A 26,345-nucleotide genomic window follows, 5' to 3' on the forward strand; every position below is an offset into this window, starting at 1 on the left:
AAGTGTCTGGATCCGCCTCTGGCTAGAATTTTGGCTAAAAATTGACTGAGATCAGCTTTCAGATCACGAAAATCCTGTGAGGGAGTAATAGTAGAACACGGATTCGAATCCAATTTCCCAGGATTGGATGAGTGGACGAGTCCTTGAGTCCTTGACTTTCGGCCTCGAAAACTACCGTTTTTGGCCAGTGTGCGTCGCCTCGGCGACAGCAATTAAGCGCGGGAGCGGGGCTCGGGGTTCGGGGAGCGGTGGAGTCATTACAGACCACAATCCCAATCAGGTGTCGCATTACCGTGACTGCTTCAGCCGTGGCAATCAGGTCTCGTCTCCAGCCCGCGGACCCCGGAGCCCGGACCGACTCCATCTGCACTTGGATTTCCATTCACAGTTCGTTGCGCGCCGCCTGCTTCTGCGCATGCGCCCACTTTCCTTTCCTCAAAAGTGAGAGTTCTTGTCACTTGTGCCTTGTGCCGTACAGTCATTGTACCACCGTGTAGTGCAGTGCCACCGTACTTGTGTCTCTCCAAGGATCTTGTGACTTACAGATTTTTCCCCGGTGTAGAATCTTGTTAGCCCGTCAGGAATTATTTCGTATTTAAGTAAGTTTCCAGCTTTCAATTTACTCCTCAACTGACTTTTTTACGTTTGCTATCAGAATTGTTTTTTTGCTTTCAAATTTCGCGCTTGAATATTTATTTTTTCTAAGGATTTTTTTTGGGAAGCGAGAATGTTATTAAGCGGTGTCCTCCTCCGCTACATCGATGTTAACACTTGAAACTTTCAAACGGATTTTATGCTCATGAAATGGAATATGCGTCCCAGGCCCGGCTCCACAGCCCTTTAACAAGCTGAAACTGTTGATGTAGCAAACTTTAAATGCTCTTGTCATTGGTTGCTTTTACGGAATTTTAGAGCTTAAACACTATGAATGACATTGCTCGAACAACAGTTTTAACGCTAATATAGAGTGTATTTTATCTAAAAATCTCGACCCATAACTTTGGCTTAATCGTAATGATTTCTAAAGGCTCAACACTATGGGCAGGAAGGAGAGGAAGCTGTAAATAAATAAGCATTGCATTGGTCTTACTCTTAATTTCGCAGACAATTCGCAAGGCAGAAAAGGTAAATATGAAGGCCTTCAAAAGAATGATCTCGGCTTAGAGCCGAACGCCTTCATTTTCTCTTGATACTCAACGCTTCGTCATGCAGTTAGTTTAGTTGCCTATACGACCTAAACCCAACTGACTTCACTACGCGCGCATGCGATTGTGCCAGTAGTTAACATGAAGCACGAACAAAAAAACATTTATTTAAATGTAGGACAATATCATTGGTGCTCTCTTTTTTTCACATTATTCTTGGATTTTGTAGCTTTATATTTACCACTAGTGGCGAATTGCCAGGGATTGCTAATTGCTTGCGACGTGTACAACGATTGATCATAAAGAAAGAGAATCAAGGCGTTTTGTACTGTTTTTTCTTCTTTTATTTCTTTTTTAAATGGCGAATTTCCCAAATTTTTCGGTAATTTCTAGAGCCAAATTACTTACAGTAACTCGACAATCGATATTGGTCCTAAATTATTCCTATTGTTTTTGATCTTTCTTGCAAAACAAGACGCATAGTTCTCGAACCGTATAATCTCTCTTTCGCGACATTATTGAAGACAATGAGGTGATGCCTTACCAATTACCATTACAAAAAGCATGTGAATTAATAAGTAAATAAAAACTGCGGGGCTAAATCTAGGAGACCCGCCAAGTTGAATCGAGTTATCGCGGTTCACTCTCCCCAATGTTTCGCGTCCTCTACAACACGTGAGAGGAATTGAAAGCGCCCGCACGATGGTGTAAACCGTAAACAAAACAATGACTCGATCAGACAGAACATGGCGAAACTGAAGGCTGAAGGTAATCTTGCGATAGGGCCATCCATCGCCGGACTTATGCAACCAATAACTATAAAATGTTTCCATAATTTTGTGGCCTCTCGGGCATTTCATGGCAAATTTATGACATTAATGGATTGTTGGTATGGTTAGCATAAAAATCTTCCAGAGTTATTCGTAAGGTAGCACGGATGAAGGAAAATATGTGACACTTTTTTTAAAAAGAGAAGAGGTACCAGTCATTTCGAGTAAAACTCGTGTTGGGGTTAAGTTCAAGTTACATAAAATCACTTGTTACCCAAGCTTTTATGGAATGTTTCGATTTTAAATGATTTTTTTTAAATGACCAGAAAGTCATATGTAAAGCTTTCATCCATGACAATTTTGAAGCTAAAAAGTAGACAGTTTCGTTTGAATTTATGTGTGTCTGTGCACTTTCGAACGTTCTCTCAGAGGCTCTCCAATTTTAGGACGTGAGATAGTTAGATATCACAACTAATTTGAATATACCTCACGAATGATTTTTTAACTCCGGCCCGGCTCTGCTCTACTTTACCAATAAAATTAGAGAAAATTTTACAAAATGTCTCCATAGTAAAATTTAAAACCAACTGAGAATTGCATCGATTGAATTTCGTGAAACTCTTCAGCCTTTTGAAATCATAACTGTAAATTTCAAAGCAAACTCACCTATTTCTCATTCATTGAAATTCCCCATCTCTGTAAGGAGTCGAGGGAAATCCTAAATTAATTAAGGACATGACAAACTCATTAGCCTCTATTATCATTACTGTGCACTCGCAAGCCTCGTATTTTAAAACCGTAATTTCAATTCCAATATTTGAACGACCATTCAGTGATGACCAGCTTTTAAATTTGTTTGCGTATAGAACCCGAAGCGAACCTTCTCACTTCGCACCGGCCGATTTTTTTGCAATTCGCGGGTCTAAAATGTTTACCGATTGTGAGTGGAGTAACCTCGATGAAACGCAAGTAATAACAAGGCCGAGAATGGACTAAAGCTTAATTTAGATTGTCGAGAATCTAGTGTGTCATTTCTCAACGGGGAGAATCATATTTTGCCGTAGGAGAATTCCAAAAATTGATCCACTTTCGTGATTCATCGAATCACTACGTCGTCGGTTGTCATTTAATAAGTTCAATTTGTCAATGGGAGGCACAAAATGTTAATTCTGTCCAAAATTGTACCAAAGTATACCTACGTTGAAAGGAATTTGAGAATTTTGACTCTGCAACCACTGCGGACTGCCTCTTACCCCTAAGAGACGTGTTTTCACGCACTTTGAATTAATTTTACAACTTACACAAACAGAGTCTGATGTAGAGATCTCAGAATTAGTCATGCCATAATAGTCCATTTTATGATTTACTGATCATCCCTTCCCTGGTAAAAATGTTCCACGCGAATTTGCATGGAAATCAGGTGCTTTCCATGCAAGACGCATGGAAATCAATTGGTTGCCATGCACCGCAGAACTCAAGTGATTTCCACGCAGCAGGGAAACGTCATCATTTCCGTGCAGTCTGGATGGAAATCTTATGATTTCAATGCAACCTGCATGGACATTTTACTTTTGTCATGCATTGAGCATGGACTCGTTACCACCATTATTTGAGCAGCTTGTTAACGAAGTCATTGTAATTAATGCATTGTGGAAAAAACAGAAACATCAATATTCGACATGATGGATATTCTTTCCACTAATATGAAAATCTATCAGGAAAGCTTTGCAGCACCAGCTTTTAGCCCTAAGTCACCCTGGAGATGGGTCTTCGAGGCGTATCCCTCGCAGATTCAGCAGAACTCAATCGACCAAAATAAGATGCACACTATATTTGGGATCATTGTACCGTGAAAACACTCGGTCATAACGTTGGGATAATACGAGAGGAGGTCAAACATTACGTGAAAGGTTATCGATGCAACCAGCCAAGATAGATAATGCCAGCCGAAATTGTCTCTCGGATAACTCCAACGCTAAACCTCTCAGGGCACCACTTCCGTCCGCGAGTTAATTTCCTTTTATCGTTATGATTATTTACAAAATAATGAAGGAGTTTCCCCCAAGTAACTGGTCTTAATCTAGAAAATTGTCTAATACAGGGTAATCTATAAAGTCCCGCGCCATCCTTGTAACCCATAAGGTTCTTTCCCAATTTTAGATCGGTCCCTTTAAAATGTTGGGGGCTCCAAAAGTTGTCTCTTTTGAACTTGGAGCACTTTTAAAATTGCAAGTCTCTAAATCAATCATTTCAAAAGTTACATGCAGATGTCCGGTGCTGGCGCTCTGGGGACTTTGGATCGAGAGGACATAAAACTTTAAAAATTGCATAGTATTTTGACTACTTTGGGCTGCAATATTATCAGGACGTCAATTGTTTCAGCTCTTCGTATGAAGGATTTCAATATTCATCGTGAGTTGCAGCAACTCTTGTCATTTTCAAATGAAAGAGGTATAGTTTGATTCAAAATGTCAACATTTCCACCCGTAACTCATACAGCAGACAAATCATTTCTAATTGAATATTTCACCAGTTTTCCTCTGATTACGAGGCAAAATCAGCCAAATAAATATTGAAAAGAACCGCACAGTCTTTCTTTTAAAAAAATTGTAGTCTCTTGCGCGGAAGAATATTTTTATATTCCATTCCAAGGTTGAAAAATCTACTTACACATTTCACTTTTTCTCAAGAAAAAAACAGCGCAATTCCTGTTTAACATTTTGCAATTTTTTTATTTTTCAAAGTCATTCGCGGAAAAATGTGTGAATTATGTTTCGGAAAATACCTAGATAATTGTTTCCGAGTAAATAGAATTTGTGAGTAGGCATTTTGCAATGTTATTTTATCGTACGATGCTCCTTCGTCTGACAATGAGACACCAAGATTTTTGTCGCCAAAAAATGTAAACCTGTCAAAAAATGGCAACGCCGGATAATGGAGGATGCGCCGGTGGCGGCCTTAAACGGAACCGCTGCTCCGGTTCGGAGGCGGATAACGTCATGGACGGCGTTGCCGGTTGGAAGAAATAAAATCACTTATTAACGGTGGATTCCGAGGATTCCTTGGTGCGCGGCAACACCGGTGACGAGAGCTTGGGATTTCCCTCGGATGACGTCATAGCATCAATGAAAGTGCACGCCGACATGCCAAACGCAACGTATGGCCGGCCCCCTCCCGGGATATCGATGAGACAATCCTAGCGCCGGCCCGCAATGACGCAAGCAAGCACCGGCACCTCGCTGAAGTGGCCGAAATTATGGTTGTGAATGGTTGCGGGTGCGATCGTCATACACTGAAAAAAAATCTCGGCGTATTTACTAAGAAAAGGGTAAAATTACCAAGAATTCAGGGTTCTATTTGATCCCAGTTTTTCCTTGGTAAAATTACCATTTATGGAATTGGTAATTTTACCGAGAAATCTCGGTAAAATTATTGACTTTCTCGGTAATTTTACTAGACCCCGGGAAAGACGCTAATATTTTTTATCGACTGTGGTAGAATTACCGAGATAAAATGGCAAAGTTACCGGGAATTGATTACCAATAAAAGTGGTATTCTTACCTGAAAAAAAAACAGTAAAAATACAGGTTTTTAGGTAAGCTTACCAGTCTGTCTTGGTAAAATTACCAATAATTTGTAAAAAAGTGAGATGGTAAAGGTACCAACGGACCTTGGTAAAAACGCCGATAATTTTTTTCAGTGTAATACGCTTTTTCTCCAAAAAAGAGGGTTTTTTTTTCAATCGGCATTGAAACTTGAGAGATTGAATCAGACTATACGTCACTGCAGGGTGACGGTAAAATCCGTCATTTTGGCAAAGCAGTCAAAGAGGTTGTTCCATCCCCCATTAGATTTGGCCCCCTATCAGATATGATCCATCTTTTCAGGAGTGATACAGTAGCATGCGAGACGTTCAAATATGGCGGTCATTTTGACTTAGGCCCCCCCAGAGAGGGGGGGCGGGGGGTCAAAGTCAAAACCTTCAACTGCCTATAACTTTTGAGCGAAAAATCGGATTGAGTTGAACTTTTTTTAAATGAAAGATCTCAAAAAGATCTATCTGCTGATACCAGAAAAATTGAAAAAAAGTTAAATTTAATGCAAATTTTTAGCAATTTTTCAATTTTTTAGGGGACAAAATTTTCAATTTTGTCGTGTTTCGGCACCGCGCAATGACTCTACTAAAACAAAAACCAGTTTTTTAGATTCTACACTTAATTTCCTACAAGATGCAAAAAACCGCATCTTGGGGAAACGTTTAGATCGCGAGCTATGGCTCGTCAAAGTTAGCCCCGCGCTGAGCGCGCGCGCCCTGCGCTGTTCGCATATCCTCTGCGCGTCTGCCACCGATCCTGTTGCCCCTCCTCCCCCTTCCTAAATGCAAATTAACATTCTACTACCCAGCTTTCGTATATATCTGCGTTATAGGTACGTGAAAATTTCAGCAAGTTCGTGATTTCCAGTGGAATTGATGCTTTATTTCGCTCCCCCCCCCCCCCCAACCCGGCCACTGTGCTCCAAATATTGTGCAAAAAAGAAATATATAAATTTTCTTGTTTCATGTTTTTGCTGATGTAGCACCCTGTGACTACGAGATCGAATTGAGGTAATTTTTTATCCCACCTCCCAACCACTTTTCGGTGTATTGAGCGTTTACCATTCATGAGAGGCCGACATTATTATGGGTATTCATAATAGGCTGCTGAGGAATTAAAAAATATTTCGCACGATTTTTCTCCACATAGCTTTGAGAAATATAAAATGATTTCGTTGTTGGCAGGGGCACACTTCAGTGCCAGTGGCCGGGTTGGGGGGGGGGGGGGGAGCGAAATAAAGCATCAATTCCACTGGAAATCACGAACTTGCTGAAATTTTCACGTACCTATAACGCAGATATATACGAAAGCTGGGTAGTAGAATGTTAATTTGCATTTAGGAAGGGGGAGGAGGGGCAACAGGATCGGTGGCAGACGCGCAGAGGATATGCGAACAGCGCAGGGCGCGCGCGCTCAGCGCGGGGCTAACTTTGACGAGCCATAGCTCGCGATCTAAACGTTTCCCCAAGATGCGGTTTTTTGCATCTTGTAGGAAATTAAGTGTAGAATCTAAAAAACTGGTTTTTGTTTTAGTAGAGTCATTGCGCGGTGCCGAAACACGACAAAATTGAAAATTTTGTCCCCTAAAAAATTGAAAAATTGCTAAAAATTTGCATTAAATTTAACTTTTTTTCAATTTTTCTGGTATCAGCAGATAGATCTTTTTGAGATCTTTCATTTAAAAAAAAGTTCAACTCAATCCGATTTTTCGCTCAAAAGTTATAGGCAGTTGAAGGTTTTGACTTTGACCCCCCGCCCCCCCTCTCTGGGGGGGCCTAAGTCAAAATGACCGCCATATTTGAACGTCTCGCATGCTACTGTATCACTCCTGAAAAGATGGATCATATCTGATAGGGGGCCAAATCTAATGGGGGATGGAACAACCTCTTTTGAAAGACTAACTTTTTTTAAGTTCTCTATGCAGAATTCTAAATGTTGCGGCTCCCGGAAGAAACAACTGATGATATCACCAAATTTCTGAAATTTGAAAACACAAAATTACCATGCACATTATTCCTCACTGTCAAATATGCGACACCATTCGTCGTCCTTAGGTCAAGAATTGTAGGGCCGCAGCCCATATTTCAGAAGGGCAACTTTGTAATATTTTGTCGTTCCTCTGACACAAGGGCGTACTTCGGTTTCTACGTAAGCCCTGTTGTGTATATAACTCCATGTTCTCTAGGTCTTACTTGCGAATGAAGATACGCCATTGCGCAAAAGGAGTGAAGATTCGAAAAATCAGAGGCATTTTTGGAAAATTGACATTGTTACGATAAAAACCAGTGATAGTTTACTTCATCAGCGTTATGAGTGACGCTGGAATGATGTTGAGACGTAACAGAAACAAACAAGTTAGTATAGTATGCAACGAACACGAAGCGAATTTCATTCTACCGCCTGGATACAACTATTCGAGCTCCACGGATGTCCGTGTTGCATATGCACGGAAAAGAAGGCGTTTTGGCTCGCCGAGCTATCACCACTTACCATTTCACTCGCGGCACAACGGCAGGTTGTACCTACGGCAAGGATCCAAAATTAATTTCAGAGCGCTTCCAATTCTTCGTTTATACTACAAGAGAATCCACTACGCAAAAATAAACGTAAGATACAAGTATCTTTTGTGCCTCGGGTTTGGTTTAGCGATGTGATAATAACAATATCTCTTCGACCAAAATCGGAAAAAATCTCAAAATTTCATTGTAGGACGGACTCATTAAATATCTGCCAGGCATTTGGAAAAATATCTGATTTGGCTATTAGCTGACATAGCTTCTATAGCCGGCTACACAATTTCTTATAGCCTTTTATAGCCGAATTAAGCAACTCACAGTCAGGCGATAAAGTGTATGCTAAACGTCACTAATTACGGATGCTAGGACTTAGTGAGTTTTTGGTTCTCCACTGCTCTCTTTTTGGGCCGTAGTATCTTGATTTATTTTGCGAGGAAAGCTCCGTACTTTTGATGGATGCCTGCCATCCCTAATATATTAGAGCGTCTTCAGTTTCGTATGATACTGTGCAATACCTCTGGTGTGAAATAGTTGCTTCAAGCGCCGTGGCACGCTGCGGTGTAGCAGGCGGGCAGCCAGCGCGAAACACGCATTGGCCCCTACAAACCTAACAGGGATACTTCACGCGTTGCGCAATGCGTGAAGTATCCCTGTTAGGTTTGTAGGCGCCAGTGCGTCGCCGCTCCGCTTTGTGTTAGGTTCTAATATTTAATCTGGCGGAGCCAGCGTTATTCAACTCATGATTTTAAAATGTTTGCACATCCTGTATGGAATATTCTCGTTTTAATTGATGAAAACAAATATGTATTAAAGGAAAATATAACGTGTGTTTTGTAAATATTAAGATGGTTCCGTATTAAACTTAATGATTTCCAAAGCACACGAATTTCTACACAATTTCTTATAGCCTTTTATAATCGATGGCGAAAAAGCAACAGCTAGGCGATAAAGTGTAAAGCCCGGCGATAGGAACTGTAGCCCGGCTGCATAATTTTTTATCGCTTCGTATAGCCCGGCCGTATGATTTTCTCCGCATTCTACAGCCAGCTACATGATTTTCTGTAGCCTTCTTTAGCCGCCTGTAAGAATTCCTATGGTATTTTGAAACGCAGCTCTTATCGCCAATTTTTACCAGGGCGTTGGTTCCACAAAATAGTATTCGGACAAAACGTTAAAACATCGGATCTGGTTCAAAAAATAATTTGAACCAATAGAAATATATACTAGAACTCTGTCTTAGAAAGTATGACCAACTTTACCAAAAATGGGAAATCCAATTTATAGGTATTTCAACCTGTGTTAACACACTCCATATTTATGTGGCCTAGTTCAGCTTCAAGGATCAGACTCGCTTTTCACGGCGGAATTTAGTTGGCCGCTTTGGTGTCTATTGAGACCCAATTTAATTTGCATAATTATGTAGGCGTGGCCTTGGCATTCCGTCATTCGGACGTGTGCGATCTCTATCGCACAGAGCAGGCAGGCGGTCGGTTCGCGGTTCGGGGCATCTAGAGCGAGATGCCATGTCCGTGCATCGGATTCGATCACCAATATAGGCTCCGCGAGTGATTGACAACCAAGATCTGGAGTCTTGAATAGTGGGAGTTAGGTCACCTTGAGACCGGGAGACTCCCGGTTCACCAGGTGCGGTGCGGTTCACCACACTCCCACGGGAGTGTCCCGAACTTGAGAAGCTGGGAAGTCCAGGAAAGGCAGAAAACGAGAGGAATAAATTGGCAATTGGACGTATTTTTGCTAAAAGGAACTATGTGCATAGGGGATGCGTGGAAAATTGTTCCTTTTCGCATAAATACGTCCAATTAGGCTAAAGAAGTCTATGCAGGGCCGGATTAGAATTTTTGGGACCAGAGGCGCAGTCTGTGGTGCGAGCCTACTATCACTGCATATCCTTGGAGAAGGGGGGTTTAGTGGTGAATGTGCCGAGTAGTGGGGCTGGGGACCTCTTGTGAAAAAAAACTTGAAATTTTGACCCTTATTCTCTGACGCAATTTGAGGCGTTTTTTGGCACATAATATCAGAAAAGAGAAGGGTATAAGGTTCTTAATAAACTAAACTGTAAGCCTATGAGGAACAAGGGCAAATACTGTGGTCGAAAACAATTCTAAAAGGTTGAGAGGGAAGGAGGAGAAAATTCTGTGGTGCGGATCCTTAGCAGTGAGTGAAAGTGAAAAGTGATAAATTCAAACAATGAAAAAAAAAATCACGTATATAGCTTTCCCGGCTTAAAATTTGGTTTTCAGATGTTTTGTAGGGCAGATCATTCATACAACACGCTTTTTTCTTAAAAAAATAATGTATCTTTTTTAAATGAGATCAAGAAATTCATGTGTGTTACCTTTCAACGCACACGTTTAACGATGACAGAACCACTTCATGGCTAGGAGGAAAAACTGAGGAGAGTTTTCATCCGTAGACCAATTTAAAAATAAACAAATCCATCATCAACCTTCAATTCCTTCTAGATCCGTCAGGAATCCCACCATTGACCGAGATAGAGGATCGGTGATCACCAATACATAATTTCCTTATACCTCATTGGATCTGGCTATGAACGGCCGGTCGCACCTTCAGCAAGCAAGTCGACCAGCATGTTTACATTCAGCCAGCGAGCAGTGATCTGATGAGTGGTGACGTTAACTGGGGATCCTGCTTGCCCGGGGGAAGGGGGGGGGCTCAAGGTTTACGGCTTCCTCTTATTATCGTCGCGAATTATTAATGGCACGCCAGGATTGAGCGTCGGATTGTGCTTGATAATCCACGATTTCCCCTGGAAAGGCGGTTCAGCTGATTTTCCGACACTGCGAGGCATGTATTTTCTAATCATAGCAGTCATCTATAGCTCAATATATAACGCAAAGGGAGTATCTTGATATCTCATTGTCAATTCATGGCTATTCATAATCTATGACCATCAAGATAAGAAAACGCCAAAAAATATGGTCCATATCTCATTGTCAATCCATGGCCATGCATTATCTATGATCATCAAGAGAAGATAACCATAAAAAATGTCTTCCAGACAGTCCAGACTGTACGTAAGGTGGTAAATTAATGCTGGATCCATACTATTTTGAGGGGAAAACTAGGCCGAAAAGTTCAATCATTTAAATTAGAGCGAAAAATTTGAGGCTCTGACCACCTAAAATAACAAATGCAGCCTGTAAAATACCTAATACTTTAAAAACATTCTCTCGATGGTTGCTAGGAGAAGCGATAATGTTTTGGTTATCTTGACGTACAATGACTCTAAAGAATAACGATTGACACGGCATTGCCTGGTAATTTAGGCAGCAATTTTACCTGAAATTTTATTTTTTTGATGATTCTGATTCATCCGAACGGGATTCCGAAATGATCGCTTTCATTGCATTAAAACAAGTGTTTCGAGTCTGATATGTATGTATTGATGGCCACGATCAGAAACCTCGTATCTCCATTGCGACGTTTCAAAATGTCTGCTCCTATTTTATTTTTCGAAGAGAAACAAGTCAAAGCCATAGCTTGAAATTGTTGCAAAATACTCTGCCTACAAAGAATAAAGGAGAACATTTTTTTTCCAGAAATTACGTTTATAAGTTTTCCAAATAAGAAATGAAGTATGACAGGAAGTCTGGAACGTCGCAAACGGAAATACGGGGTTTCGCGCTTTGCCCATTAATATTGATTTTCTATGGAGCTGAACGGAAGCAGCCGGTATATGAAAGTACCCAGTGAGTTTATTTTTCTTCAAAAATAACGAATTTAGAACCGAGAGAATGCATGGGCTCTTATTGTAGCGCAGGAAAATTACGTCGGTGTGTGAAATTTCACCCGACTATAGTTTGCTTCAAAAGCCGCAGAATCGCTTTGCCACCAAAATACGAGCGAATATTTCCCAAGCTTTAATCAAGGCACTTTACTGATTTTCCTCCTCGAAAGTGTCATCTGCGGATGGTTCTTCCGTGCAAGCGGATCGATGGGTTGAATTTTTTACGACTCAATTTTGCGCGTGACTCACGAAACCTCACCGGCAGTGGTTGTCACGTTCGTGTATTTTCCCGAAATCCGTTTTACGATCGGTTCGCTCAACATTGATCAATGTCAAATGCACGCCAGTCTGCCAACAATGTCGGTCACCTGGGTACGGCACCGCGCAAAATTGCGCATAATGTCACGTCTCGCGCGTCGAAGGGGATTGGCCCGAAATGCGGGGGAGGCGACGCGGTTTTCCGATTCGCGTCCAGTGGCAAGCTGAGTCGAGTTGAGAAATTGTACCGAAACTCGAGTTAGAAACGTGTAGGATGTTGGATTTATCACGAGAGAGTGATTCGTGTGGCAGTAAAAATGTGTTCACTGGAAGTTTTTACACCGGCACGATGAACATGGTTTTTACTTTTACGCGGATCCTCAATATTTTTCTGTCAAAAAAGATTTAAAGTTCGAGGACGCAGATTTTCTTTTTTTCTTTCTCTCTTTTAATGTCAATTTACGTTCAAGATGGGTTGATTTTGTCCTGTGTAATTGCGGTAAAATAAAGTTGATTGTATAGCCTTAGCTATAGAGCAGCCAGTCTAGTTCGGAAGGAAACAAACAATCTGAGCGCATTCCACCTATTCTATCGATGCATGCGTATGCTCCTCTAAAAAAAACATTTCAACTTGGAAGTGGGACGAAACCAGAAATAAGGCGATTTTATTGATTTTCACGGTTTGCAGGCGAAACAAATTTTCAGAAGTTTTAATCTGTTAGGTTTCAAGAGACCTTACACATATTCATCATGCCTGTGCTTAAAGCCTAAGTCGACGATGAAACTAGAAAAACTGGTCTCTTGATTGAGATGAGACACGGAATTTTCACTCATAATTTATTCTCTAGAGATCATAATACCGGGTTTTCTTTTTATTACTCTGAAAGTGTTCCCAAGAAGAAGGAACAATTCCTATTTCGTGAAGTTGAATGTCACCCTTTAAAATAGTAAAATATTATAGCAAATCTGGGACATTGCATGTTAATCGTAAGATGCGTATTTTTCTAATGTCAACATGGATGTTAGGGGGGAAAAAAGAGTTGGAATTTTGAATTTTGCATCCGAACAATTTTTGTATCTTTACAGAATCTTTTCTCTCTTTTGTATCTTCACTTCTGGCACTTAGAACTTGGAGCTTGGAGCTCGTGCGACGCAAAGTGACGCGGTCGAGATGTCAGGAGCGCCGGCGCACAATGGATCGAGTCAGTAGGAGAGGTCGGACAAAATGTGGAAACTTTAAACGCGTATAACTCCGTTCATATAAAACTTTGAGGTTCTCAAAGTGGTTTTATTGGTTTCCTCGTAAAATTTTCCTCTAGAATCACCCCTTGAACTTTAAAATGTGACGAATTAAACATCAAAATTTGCGGTTTTGGTCAAAAATTTCATGTCCTACCTCTCTAGTTGACTCGATCCACTGTGCGGCGCTGCGCCCACGCCTCGTAGCACTGCGCGCCGATATCATTCTATAGCAGGGCTTCGAACCGAGCGACCCCCTACCTGTATCCAAAGCTGAAGGTCGAGGTGATCTGATAAAGTTTAGACAGAGGGGGCCGGCAGGGAGCCCGGGTAAAATATCCCGGTTCTTATCAGCCACAGCCGAGAGCTCGAGGTCGGAGTTACCTCTGCTCCTGGTCCTGGTCTCAGATGCTGCTGTCGTCATAAAGGACGAACTGGGAGCATGATCTTTGAAAATTCTCTCCTGTGTTCAAGAGTTGAAGCTATGAAAGTGAATGCACAGTGGAGAAAAAACGAATGAAAGAAATATTGTAAGTAAAATTACATCGAGTCTAGGATTGCAGCCGTTTCTGATAAATAAAAACGAGTTCCGTGTCTGTGTCATGGGAAAATTTGAAATTAAAGAGTTTTAAAGTACCTAACGACCATTTCGGGCATATGCTCTAGCCAGAAGTAAAAACATTGGGCGCCTTCTGTGTACCTTAGCCACGTTTTGTGCGCAGCAAACATTGCATTCTTGGGGACGAGAGGCTGGATACAACTATTTTAACCCTTAAGTAGCACAAATTGCATAATCACCGAATAGAAGGCGTAACTACTTTTCCCCCAAAACCTCATTCTTTTAGTTAGTTTAAATGGAGAAAAGACAATGTTGCCAATTTGATGGATCCGCCAATGCGCTGAGACCGAGAGATCTATAACGTTTTTGGTCTTTTTAGACCTCATCACTAGATCACACTCGTCAGTGAACCCAACTTAGCATTCCGCAAAATCTTCAGCTCAAACTTCTTGACTCTGATTGAAATTTTTGAACTTTTTGGCGCTGTTTTCCCCGCGAAAGGGTGTGAACCTAGCACGATTTAACCACCTCGTTATTTAGATTTAAGTTGAGTTCTCGCCGAATAAGTTTATCCATTTATAAAGCAAGACGGTTCACCATTTTGATTCTTGTCCTTAATCTCAATGTTCGATGAAAATTGGAAATTCAAAACCTGGTAAGTGACCGACATCAGGAGTTGCTAGGGTTGTGCAACTTTTTCTCCCATTTTATGAGCATCTGTGCCTGAGAATAGTAGTCCTTGCCATGGAAACAAGACCAAAATTCAGAGGAAATTTTCTAATAAGAAGTCAAAGCAATGGCATGAAGGTGTTATTCCACAATTCATGGTGAGGAACACCGCACGAAATCTTAGCAACACCTGATCCAGTTTTCGAATTTTCACTACCCAATGACTACAACAAATCTTCCCTTAAAGCGAATGAACTTATTTGACAATCCAACAATTCAATGTCAACATGTGGTCCCATTGCATGTTTAGAGTTTGATCTCCCGGATGACATGACAGTTCGCGTGCTTCCTTGGTAGACTCTGTTGCCTCCGTGAAAGAGTTCGCATCAACTACCCACCAGAATATGATCATGTGAACCTCTTTGTCGTCTCCATTGTCTCCCGAAATTTAATCCGTCTATTTTTCCGTTGGCAGGATGTTGGGGCTCGTATTAGCTGGGCTCTTCGTGGGGGCCCGGGCAGCGGACGCCCCCGCAGCCATGGCCGACTGCCCTTTCGACGTCTCAAACCTGGAGACCGCCGCGGCGACGCCGCCCTCGGAGACTTCCCTCTACGGCGGTCAGATCGACTTCAGCGTCAATCTCTTCAAGTCCATCGTGGAGGCCAATAAGGGTCAGGCTAACGTCTTCCTCTCGCCCTACAGCGTCTTCGACGCCCTCCTCCTCACGTATTTCGCGTCCGCTGGCAGCACAGAACAGGACCTCAAGAAGGTTCTTGGCCTTCCGGATAACTATGTAAGTTGGAATTAGACTACCTGTATAGCGAGAGTATAGACAGATGTGAAACTCCGAAAATTCATCAGGCCTTCACCGATGCCTCCGCGAATAAAGTTAGGGCCCAGAAATGCAGCCAACCTATGAATTTCAAATGTCCAGAGCGATTTACAAATACAGTTGTTACGAACCGTCGTTTATAAAGCATGTGATTGGCTTACTTTTTGCATTATTTTACTTATTTTTGCGAAAGAACGCTCATATTTATGTACATTCTTGGCCGTCTTGGTTAGAATTGAAATCTGTAGGCTGGCAGTGAAATTTCGTGTGTTCGAAGTTGCTCAGAAGGGTGGCTGCACTTTTGGGCCCTAAGCTCTCCATCAAGCGATCTGTCCATACTCTCGCTATGAAGGTACTCTAGTTGGAATTCTCTCTTCATCCCGTGTCTCTTATGTGCTAGTTACACGCTCAAATTTCCATCATTTTCCGATCAAATGGTGACTGGTGCGAACCATCTACCATCAAATTTCTGCGGCCTGCAAAAATTTGATGGTAGATGATGGAGCTGTGGGCCTCATCCTTCATCTGATTTCCACACAACCGTGCTTATTTCATGCTTATTTCAATCAACACGCTGTTTTAATCAATTTTACTCATCAATCTAGATAACTAGCGGCCGCCATCTTGGTCATAATTTTGATCGGAATTTGACGGAAATTTGAGCGTGTAACCAGGCCATTATAAATGGTCCGCGCTGAGTAGAACGGAATCAAGCCACACCAGCTGTTGCTAAATTTAATTGGACAATTTAATTTTTTACAAGAAAAAGATTTTGTGGATTTTGTGTAAATTTTAGCGAATTTTCTGCATAGTACGAAGCGAATTCCTTCAAATTTTCGTAGGAGTCCGCACAGGGGTTCTCTTATAAAAAATTAAATTGTCTGGATAAATTCGGCAATAGCTGATGTGGCTTGGTTCCATTCTGCGAAATGCGGTCCAACTTTATGAGTTTTTTAAGCGTTTATTCAGTCATTGCCACTAGAGTTATAATGCATCGAAGTGGAAAAACTCTAGTCTTGCCAAATCGCAAGAATGGGTCATTTAACCATGAACGAATTTTGACTTGCGAATATATTTTCCTGGCACTCATGAATCGTGGGCATGCGGGGAAAGACTATTGAGGATAGGTCTCATGAGTTAGAGCGGACGACGAGTGAACGGTCGCGTCTTCTCCCAGGAGGAACCCAATCACGAACCTTTTCCTCCATTTAAACCTATGCTAAATAATCGATTCTTGTCGGACCACCTGGCCCCTCCAAGAATCGATACACTTAAAAAAAATGTATGACTCTGAGACCCATAAAAAATGGCTCGGAGATCCATAATTTCTAACCAAAGTGACTTACCGTCTTCAGTATGGCTTTCTGAGCCATACTTAATTGGTCTTGAACCTATAAGCATGGCTCCACGAACTATATTTTATGGCTCCATGATCCATAACTCGGCCAGCAAGTCACTCTTCCCATACTTGTTTTTTGAGTGTACATTTCCATAGGTTTCAATGGAGGAATTCCGATGTTGCCAAATCGCTGGATCCGCCAATGGAAATACCCTAGATACTCAACTGACGGGGATACTTTGTTTGTTTTAGGACAAGGGCCGCGTGGTGCGGGAGTACAAGATGAACGCGTTCCTCAACTCGATCCGGGGCCAAAACGCGACGAGCCAGGAACTGGCGAGCGCGAACCGGATGTTCTTGAGCTCGGAGCTCCCCGTGCGGGAGTGCATGAAGGGCGCCTTCAAGGAGGAGTTCGTCCCGCTGGATTTCCGCGCCGACCCGGAGGCCGCCCGCAAGACCATCAACGACTGGGTCGCCGCCACCACCAAGAACAACATCCTCGATTTCCTCCCCCGCGGTCTCATCGACCCCGACACCAAACTCGCCATGGTAAGTCCCCAACCTCTGCTCTCTCTCTCTCTCTCTCTCCCTCTCTTAAGCCCTGGATAGACGATCCAATTCTCGAACCAATTCTGATATAAGTAGCATCAAAGTGTCGGGAGTCATCAGTCTTAAACTCATTAATTTGCTTCATTTTAAAATGAAAACTTGGCAGAAATGTTTCCTGTGGCAGGAAATGATGAATGGTGGCACTCCATTCTGAACTTACTTTGAACAAATAAGTGCGGCCCGTCAAAATTTGATGGTAGATGGTGACCATCAGTCATCAGCATGTCTACTTTGATCGGAATTGGTTCGGAATTTGATCGTCTATCCAGGGCTTTACGTCTCACCGTAACCCACCATAACCGAGGGACCGTAATGATGCCGTGCTACGGAAAAACGCCGTATGAACTTCAGGCGTTGCCATATTTCCTTCAATAACCAACGAATTTACTAGAAAAATTCTGAATATTTTTCACCCAATTTATCAGAGAGTTTCGTTGACAGTTCAATCTGAAGTATCTGAAAATTTAAAGGAAAAATATTCATAATTTTCTTCAAAAATACATGTATTATTCGGGGAAATTTGGCAACTCTCGAATGTTCATACGGCGCTCGTCCTTAGCACGACAGTATGCTGTCGTGCTTGAGGAAACACATGTACGAACATCCGGAAGTTGGCAAATTTTCCCTTCTAAAACATCTATTTCTGAGGAAATTTAAGAATATGTTTCCTTGAAATTTTCAGATACTTCAGTTTAAATTGTCGGTGGAATTCTCTGAAAAATTGGGAGACAAAACTCCACAAGTTTCCTTCAACATTCGTGTTTTATCAGAAATTTGGCAACGACTGAAGGCTCATGCGGCTTTTCCTCAGCCCGGCAAAATGGGTGTTTTGCACGCAGGAGATGCAGCAAACACTGGAGAAAAAGTTACGGGCTGTATAGACATACCATCCGTTTCGGGCTCAGATGCCGAAAGTTCCGGGTGCTGTAGCTGTAGCTTCGATTGCTCCGGGTGCCACGCCCGGTGCTTTCGGCCTCTGAGCCCGGAACGCGGTCGGTATGTCTTAAGAGCTCGTAAGTGCCGCCTCCATGGCCGAAGTTTTTTTTTCAGTGAAGAGATTAGAATTCATGTCCGTAAAATCGCACGAAAATCACGAAAAAAAAGTTTGGTAAATCCGAACTAGTTAGGATCATATGGAAACACGATTTTGTTCGGTACACACGACCGAATTATTCTGTTTGCTCAGCCGAACTGTTCGGTCCACTGAACCGAACTGTAAGAATTTATTATGGTTTGGTCGCACAAACCGAACAATTCGGTTGAACAGACCGAATAATTCGGTTGTGTGTACCGAACAAAACCTGGTTCCATATGATCCGAACTGGTTCAGATTTACCTAACTTTTTTTTCAGTGTAGACTTATCAAAACCTTCTGAAATCTACTCCCTACCGCGCGTAATCCGCGTAGTTTAGGACATGCTATTTCAAATTTCCCGCGTCTGCGGGCTGTTTTTTCATCTATAAAGAAAAATTCAATCATGTGAACTGAACGTTCGGTGTTCCAAATCATCGCGACTATTCTGTTTGCCAAACCGAAATTTCGGTTTATATGACCGAACTCCTTTCATCAGTTTTCTTCACCACCGAAGTTACACGGACTGAAAGTTCAGTTTGACAAACCGAAATCTCGGATTGATAAATCGAATAGTTGAGATTATACGGAACACCGAACGGTCGGTTTTTCACACTGGACATTCCTGCGCATTGCTCTCAAACATTGATGGTTGTGCTGATCGGTTGCCACTCTCCGACTGTCTCTCTCCGATGTCTCTGATGACTTGTTGAGGATCTGTTTCATCCGGCGATTATTCTCTAGCGTGCCTCACAAGCAAAGAAAAGTTATGAACGGTCCGTTTCATTTCAAAGGCAACGGTCTCATTCTAAATGAAGTAGATAAATTGTGGGGGACTAAAAGTCATACGCTGTTCTAATACCAACTTGACCTTTACAAGTGAAAGTGAGATAAGATGACTCGATTGAATCATAATGACATCACACTGAAGTCGGTTTTACCACTGACAGGATGAAGTCCGGGTGCTCAGTGAACATAAATGAGATCGTTGTGAAACATGAAATAGTGTAAGGCTGACTTAAGTATGTTTACAAAGGTTATTGCTCCAACTGAGGATGAGTTAATTCCATGTTTTCCTGTTCCACTTAGTATGAGTGCTCTCGTTGCGCTACAAATTTCATCTGGACGAATGTTTTGTCTAGTTCTCGGAAGAATGGCCCGATTGCGACAAGTTTTATGTTTTGTTTTGTCTCCGTATATAGCGACTTTTTTTTTACTCTTCGTCCTCAATATAATTTTTACTTTTCAAAGGATCGGTACTTATCGATTCAATCTTATTTACCATGAGTCACCGGAGTCCTATTGCTAAAGCGTATCAATAAATATATAGTTTGAGTCTGATCATGGATGACTGGCAATAGCATGCACGCTATAGAATCACCGCGCAGTGCATCAACAAATAGACGTGACTTCAATTTGTTCTGGGAAGCGGCAATGCTTTGAAAATACGAAGGAAAAACAGTTTGCCAGCACCAGAATTCATGGTCCCTGGTAAAAATTGGCGATAAGAGCTGCGTTTCAAAATACCATAGGAATTCATATAGCCGGCTAAAGAAGTAAGCTGGCTGTAGAATGCGGAGAAAATCATACGGCCGGGCTATACGAAGCGATAAAAAATTTTGCAGCCGGGCTACAGTTCCTATAGCCGGGCTTTACACTTTATCGCCTGGCTGCTGCTTTTTCGCCATCGATCATAAAAGGCTATAAGAAATTGTGTAGAAATTCGTGTGCTTTGGAAATCATTAAGTTTGATACGGAACCACCTTAATATTTACAAAACACACATTATATTTTCCTTTGATACGTTTTTTTTTTTTTTTTTCATCAATTAAAACGAGAATAATCCATACAGGATGTGCAAACATTTCAAAATCATGAGTTGAATAACGCTGACTCCGCCAGATTAAATATTAGAGCCTAACACAAAGCGGAGCGGCGACGCACTGGCGCCTATAAACCTAACAGGGATACTTCACGCATTGCGCAACGCGTGAAGTATCCCTGTTAGGTTTGTAGGCGCCAATGCGCGCTTTGCGCCAGCTGCCCGCCTGCCGCGCCGCAGCGTGCCACGGCGCTTGAAGCAACTATTTCACACCAGAGGTATTGCAGAGTATCATACGAAATTGAAGGCGCTCTAATATATTAGGAATGGTAGGCATCCATCAAAAGTACGGAGCTTTCCTCGCAAAATAAATCAAGATACTACGGCCTAAAAAGAGAGCAGTAGTCCAAAAACTCACTAAGTCCTAGCATCTGTAATTAGTAACGTTTAGCATACACTTTATCGCCTGGCTGTTGCTTAATCGCCATTGGCTATAAAAGGATATAAGAAATTGTGTAGCCGGCTATAGAAGCTATTGAAAAACTCACAGCCGGCTGTAGGTCTATGGTATTTTGGAACACAGATGCTACTGCCAATTTTTACCAGAGGTATTCCATTTTCTTCATCTCGATTTGAATCAGTTGTTTTCAAAATGGAACAGGTTCATTCCTCGATGAGTCTTAGTTAGCATGTCCTTTTGTACAAGCCAAGGCTCGTGCAAAAATGGACTTGATCCTTTTTCAAAACAACTAATTCATTTATCTTCGAATGCAACTCGATGTGCACTATATAACTGACGTCTTCTCAGAAACTATATTGATCAATTTTTCTGTAGGTTTTATCTATTTCTCTTTTCTTCTTCTTTTTTTCATGAACGATTTAAAAAGTTTTTAAATTTTCTTCTTCGTGATTTTGACCATTCCTACCATCAATGTTTAGGTGAATGCTGCCTACTTCAAAGGACTGTGGCAGTCCCAGTTTTTACCAGAATCAACCAAGAAAGATACCTTTTACAAGACGCCTGATACAAAAATGAACGTTGAAATGATGATGCAAAAAGGAACTTTTAACTATAGTAAGTTTGATGAACACATACAAATATCTTTATAAACCATTCCGTGTATGTTCAATTCTAATTCAAGTTTTATAGAGATGCGAGCTCTCAAGATATCTGAAACGCCAATACCACGTATCATGTAGCCGTGTTCCTTTAATTTAAGGAAATTTCGATGTAACTATTAGGATGAAGAAATAAATTAGAATGCACAAGATTGCATCCTCATTCATACTAAAAGTTTGCAAAAGGAACAGAACAATGGATCTTTTCGTTGAGATTAGACGCCTTCTGGGATGTCAGCGCCTGAATACAACTATTTGAGCTCGACGGTAATCCGGGTTGCATACCCACTGGAATGAAGGCGTTTTGGCTTTCCTCACGTTTATTGCGACGACGCACTGGCTTCGCGTCGTTACGCCGCTTTTAACTGATGCCATGATGTCACGTCTCCGATGAATAAGAAATGAAAGAACAAGGGATGAGGATATACAACAGTTGTCTTATTTGGCGTCCGTTTTCCTTTGCGTGACTAACACACGCACCTTAGAATGCTCTACATATTGGCTTTTAGCATTTATAAGGCGAGATAAATGTGGAGCAAAACTGAGTGGATAATTAATCACATTTTGGTGCTACGTGTGTCATTTAATTGACAATTTAAATTTGTCTTTCAACCATCAGCTTTTCGCAGATTTTTAAATGAAGTCAATGCATCAATGTTCATAAAAGACGTGCGCGCCACTCATCCTGCAACTATTAAGCCATTATTTTTCTATGAATATTTAAATTTCGTTCATCACCTTTGGGACCAATTTTTTTCCAATACAGAAAATAATATATTTTTTTTTTTATAAATGTTTATCTTTTATACGGAGGGAAGTATTATGTTATTTAGTCACTCCCCCTCCTCCCAATTCAATTTGTGTTTTCAGTCCCAAAAACTGTAGGGTCAAAGTCAGGCTTCTACATAGGCGAATCCAGATACTCCGAACGGAGGAGTGGGGGGACGGAAGGGGCTCCGGGGGGCTTTTTTAAAAAAATTGTCGAAATTATAAATTTTAATCCAGTATACAGCTTGAGACAATTTTTTCATGAATAACCACCAAATTAAGCGTCCTTCAGCATTCATTCCTCCGTTTCTTACTAATTTCTTCCCTCCCTTTTCCCCCTCCTTTTTTCGTGAGAACGGGGGATGAGCTTACGCCTTTCGGGCTCTTCTCCTGGATCCGTCTATGGGCTTTTCCGTTAAGCAGGTTTTCAGTGAGCCTTCTCTAACACTTAGTATAAACCATTGAGGCCCTCAGGAAGACAGTTTCATTTATTTTAATCATCGTCTTGTCGTGTATTTCCAGTGGAGTCCAAACAACTGGGTGCCCACGTTCTGGAGCTGAAGTACAAAGATGATCAAATAAAGATGTTTGTCATCCTGCCACCATTCATCGCCCCCAACGCCATCCATGATGTCATCGACAGGCTCGACTCCGACATCCTCAAGGAGATCGTCTCTCTCAAGTCCGCTCGATCCAGAGAGGTTCAACTCTACTTCCCAAAATTCGCTGTCGAGCTCGAAATTGAACTTCTCCATGTAAGTCCGCTCCCGGGATTTTTCTCGATATTCTATATCAATATGATCGTGGCTATAGCCGTAAAATGCATACCTACATTGCAATGCCGCCCCCCCCCCCCCAAGAAAACGGATCAAAATTGTGGAACCACACGAAGAGAACGAAATCACACATTGTCACCTTTCGGCCAAAGTATCACAAGCGCCATGCACCGTTCCAAAATTTCCGCCGCCATTTCATTTTTATAGAGAAATTGTTCAACGAAGCTGTCCGAAAATTTTACTGAATTTTCTTTGTGCGGCCGATGAAATGCAGTGAAATTATCAAACAGATTCGACTAACAATTTCTCTAAAAAAAAATGAAATTGCGGAGGAAATTTTGGAACGTCGCATGGCGCTTGTCTCAGTGCTTTCTCAGGATAGTGAAGATCTCTCAGAATCAAAATATTTGATGTATGTTAGTGGATTTTTTATCAAAAGTCTGTGAAGCCGCAGTCCGGAATCTAAACCACTTCATAATTCTGAAAATTGAGATTTTTGCATGTATAAAGCTTCTGCCTTAGCATCAAATGAAAATAGTCCTTGAGATATGCGTAAAACTATATAGTATAACGATGTCTTTACCCCTCTGCTTGCCCGCTTCGAATATAATTCCTTCAATTTGTGGCGTATGCAATTAATTGTACTTCATTTGCATGTTTAATTGCATATGTTTACAATTGAAGGCACTGCAAGTCTTCAGACATTAAAGTCATTTCTACAATGAGTTAAAAAGTCATATTAACCTTCTTATTTTGGAAGCCATAAGTTTAAAGTCCTTTCGAGCATGACCAGCCGTACATTTACCCAACCAAAAATGAAAGAAGGTTCGATTCCTTCTCCTTGAAGGGGAGCACGGCAAGGGCCGTTTTTAGGACCACCCTGAATTTCCTAAATTTTACGATTTTTCGCTCGTTCAATGTCTATATTTTACGGAATACATCATGATTAGATCATTTCCTGTCTCTTTCTGAATATAGAGCTCACCTAAACATGGCCTGAACGCCCAGTTTGGGCGGACAATGCAGGCTTGGTGGGTTTGCGGTCAGATGGCGAAAAATCGAAATCCACATTTTTCGCCGAAGTCGGTCCTTAGTCCTAAGTTCCTGCTAGTATCAGACGCGAAAAGGGAACGAAATAGCCAAATCATTATGCTTTCCGTGAAATCGTCACCTCCTTGCCAAAGTATCACGAGCGCCATTTGCAAAGAAATTTTGGTTGAATCTTTTTGAAAATTTCACTGAATTTCATCGGCAGCACAGAGAAAATTCAGTGAAATTTTCAGACGGTTTTGTCGAACAATTTCTCTGTAAAAAAATAAAATGGCGGCGAAAATTTTGAAACGTCGCAGGACGCTTGTGATACTTTGGCCGAAATATGACGAAATATGAACCTTTGCCGCTAATTCCTGAACAAGGAGGTGCGAACGGCAAACCAAAGGTCTAAAAAAAAAAAAAAAAAAAAAAAAAATGAACCTTCAATGAGCAAAAAATTGTAGAGTGGAGGAAATTCCGTTCGAGTGTGCCCAAAACGGCCCTTTTTGGTACCCTCCTTTAGCCTTGAAACATCAGGAGAAGCCCCATTTTGTAAAATTGTTCATAATGATTAAATGTCACAAAATTTATCCATTGCCGTCAAATTTATTCGACGATTTCGTTCTTTTCAACAGCATTTGTCGCAAATCGGGGCAGGAGAGGTGTTCTCAGCAGCAGGCAATTTCTCAGGCCTCGTCAAGAGCGGGAACGTGAGGTTGGGCTCGGCCCTGCACAAGGCCAAGGTGGAGGTCAACGAGAAAGGGACGAAAGCCGCCGCGGCCACCGCCGTCGTGTCCTTCCGCTCGGCCCGGCCCCTGGACTCCCTCGTCTTCAAGTGCAACCATCCCTTCGTCTACCTCATCTACGACAAGATCCAGAACGCTGTCCTATTCGCCGGTGTCTACTACTCGCCCACCAAGAACTGAGCCACCATCGGATCCAATCGGGATCTATCATTGTTAACAACTCTTCGAGATAAAACCACGCACTGGAAAAAAAACGCACATGTGGGATCTAGAGTCCCAGACTCTTAAAACCATCGGACAAGAAAAAAGTACTCTTGATTCAATTCAGAATTTAAGCTTAAATCAAGAACCAAGCTCTTAATTTGAGCGGATTTCCTTGTTGTTTTGAAGCTAAAATCTGATTGAAATCAAGAGTCCGTTTTCTTGTCATATGTTTTCAAGAGTCTGGACTCTAGATCCAATGTGTTTTTTTCCCAGTGCGATCCGTTACTGACGCAGCAAGAATAACGCAGTGTGCACAATCATCAGTTTTCTTGAAAGCGATTTTTTTTTTTTTCAAGATTTTTGTTTGAAGATCTTCCTGGGAATGTTTTGCTCCAAATATTTCAGGAAATTTAATGGAGGGGGGGGGGGCGGATACACCAATTTTTCAGAAATACGCAAGAATTTAACTAGGGATGTGGCAACGTGCGGATGATCATACAACGGTCTTACTTAACACGACAGCTTTACCACAGGGATACGGAACGGTGGTTTTCTGGTTAATTTACTGTAATTCTCAACGATTTTACCGTGTGTGCGTTTTGGAATATCGGGAACTAAGCACACAAAAATAACTAATACTCACGTAAAATTATTTCTATTGTAGCTCACGATGCTTTTGCTGCACTCACTCACTAACATGCAAGAGAGATGTAGCAAAATTACTGTTGAACAAATAAAGTCGAGGTCAATTGCAGTGAATTTACAGTAAATATAGCGCTAAAGTACCACATGCAGGGAGCAGAACCGTAGAGTTTCTTCCTAATATTTTGGTGACGATCTCAATGAGCTGTTTCAACGTGAAAGTTGTAATATCAATTGTGTGATTACATTGGATTTAATTCTACTACAATTGCATGAGGTTTCGCATCTTTTTGATTAGGGGAGCTAGCTTGCCGAATTCATCCATGCAAGAGAATCGTAGTTTTCTCTGTGAGAGTATTTGCGCAGTCGTTATCAAGTTGCAAATATACACCTATTTTCCAAACAAGATTATCGCAAAAAAACTGATAACAGAACACTCTTTCATTATTTATTTTTGTTTGATGAGACGTGCAGCTCTATATGAGTGTGGATTTCTCGTGAAGTTCAGGGTTTGATGGTTGTGGAAGATTCGTCGATGGTGATTCGTAAATCGGAACGCTGATAACTATGAATGATGAGGTTGTTGAATTTTTGGTTACTTCAATGAATTCTCCCACCTATTTGAACGGATGTATGACAATTTCCTAAGAATACCAAAACGAGACTTATCCGGAGAAAAATGGTACCAACATGGCATACGAAAAAAGGTGCTACTCACTCAAGTTATTATTGTACAATGAAGAGACTTGAGAATTTAATTTATTTTGATATATATTGTTTTTAATGTGCTTTACGCCTTGCATTAAGTGAAATATTTCTGTGCAATATCAATACTCTTCTCAAAACTTATGTTAAATCTATA

The 26,345-nt window shown here is 41.4% G+C and overlaps 1 protein-coding gene across 1 annotated transcript; it reads left to right on the forward strand.

Annotated features, from left to right (window-relative positions):
* Positions 1-297: 297 nt before the first annotated feature.
* On the forward strand, positions 298-24,908 carry LOC109030665 (serine protease inhibitor 88Ea). The gene is made up of 6 exons (XM_072298472.1): positions 298-599; positions 14,997-15,315; positions 16,946-17,242; positions 21,136-21,271; positions 22,606-22,838; positions 24,527-24,908. The coding sequence occupies exons 2-6, from the start codon at positions 14,998-15,000 to the stop codon at positions 24,815-24,817; spliced, it is 1,275 nt and encodes a 424-aa protein (XP_072154573.1). The 5' UTR covers positions 298-599; position 14,997; the 3' UTR covers positions 24,818-24,908.
* The last annotated feature ends 1,437 nt before the right edge of the window (positions 24,909-26,345 follow it).

The sequence above is a fragment of the Bemisia tabaci genome, chromosome 3 (genome assembly GCF_918797505.1).
Source record: "Bemisia tabaci chromosome 3, PGI_BMITA_v3".
Taxonomy (NCBI): domain Eukaryota; kingdom Metazoa; phylum Arthropoda; class Insecta; order Hemiptera; family Aleyrodidae; genus Bemisia; species Bemisia tabaci.

What these genes read in the sequence shown, in the direction of transcription:
- LOC109030665 (XM_072298472.1), top strand. Translation starts at nt 14,998, where the DNA reads ATGTTGGGGCTCGTATTAGCTGGGCTCTTCGTGGGGGCCCGGGCAGCG. An exon ending in TTGGCCTTCCGGATAACTAT is followed by an intron (nt 15,316 to 16,945) that starts GTAAGTTGGAAT and finishes TGTTTGTTTTAG; the next exon opens with GACAAGGGCCGCGTGGTGCG. An exon ending in CCGACACCAAACTCGCCATG is followed by an intron (nt 17,243 to 21,135) that starts GTAAGTCCCCAA and finishes ATCAATGTTTAG; the next exon opens with GTGAATGCTGCCTACTTCAA.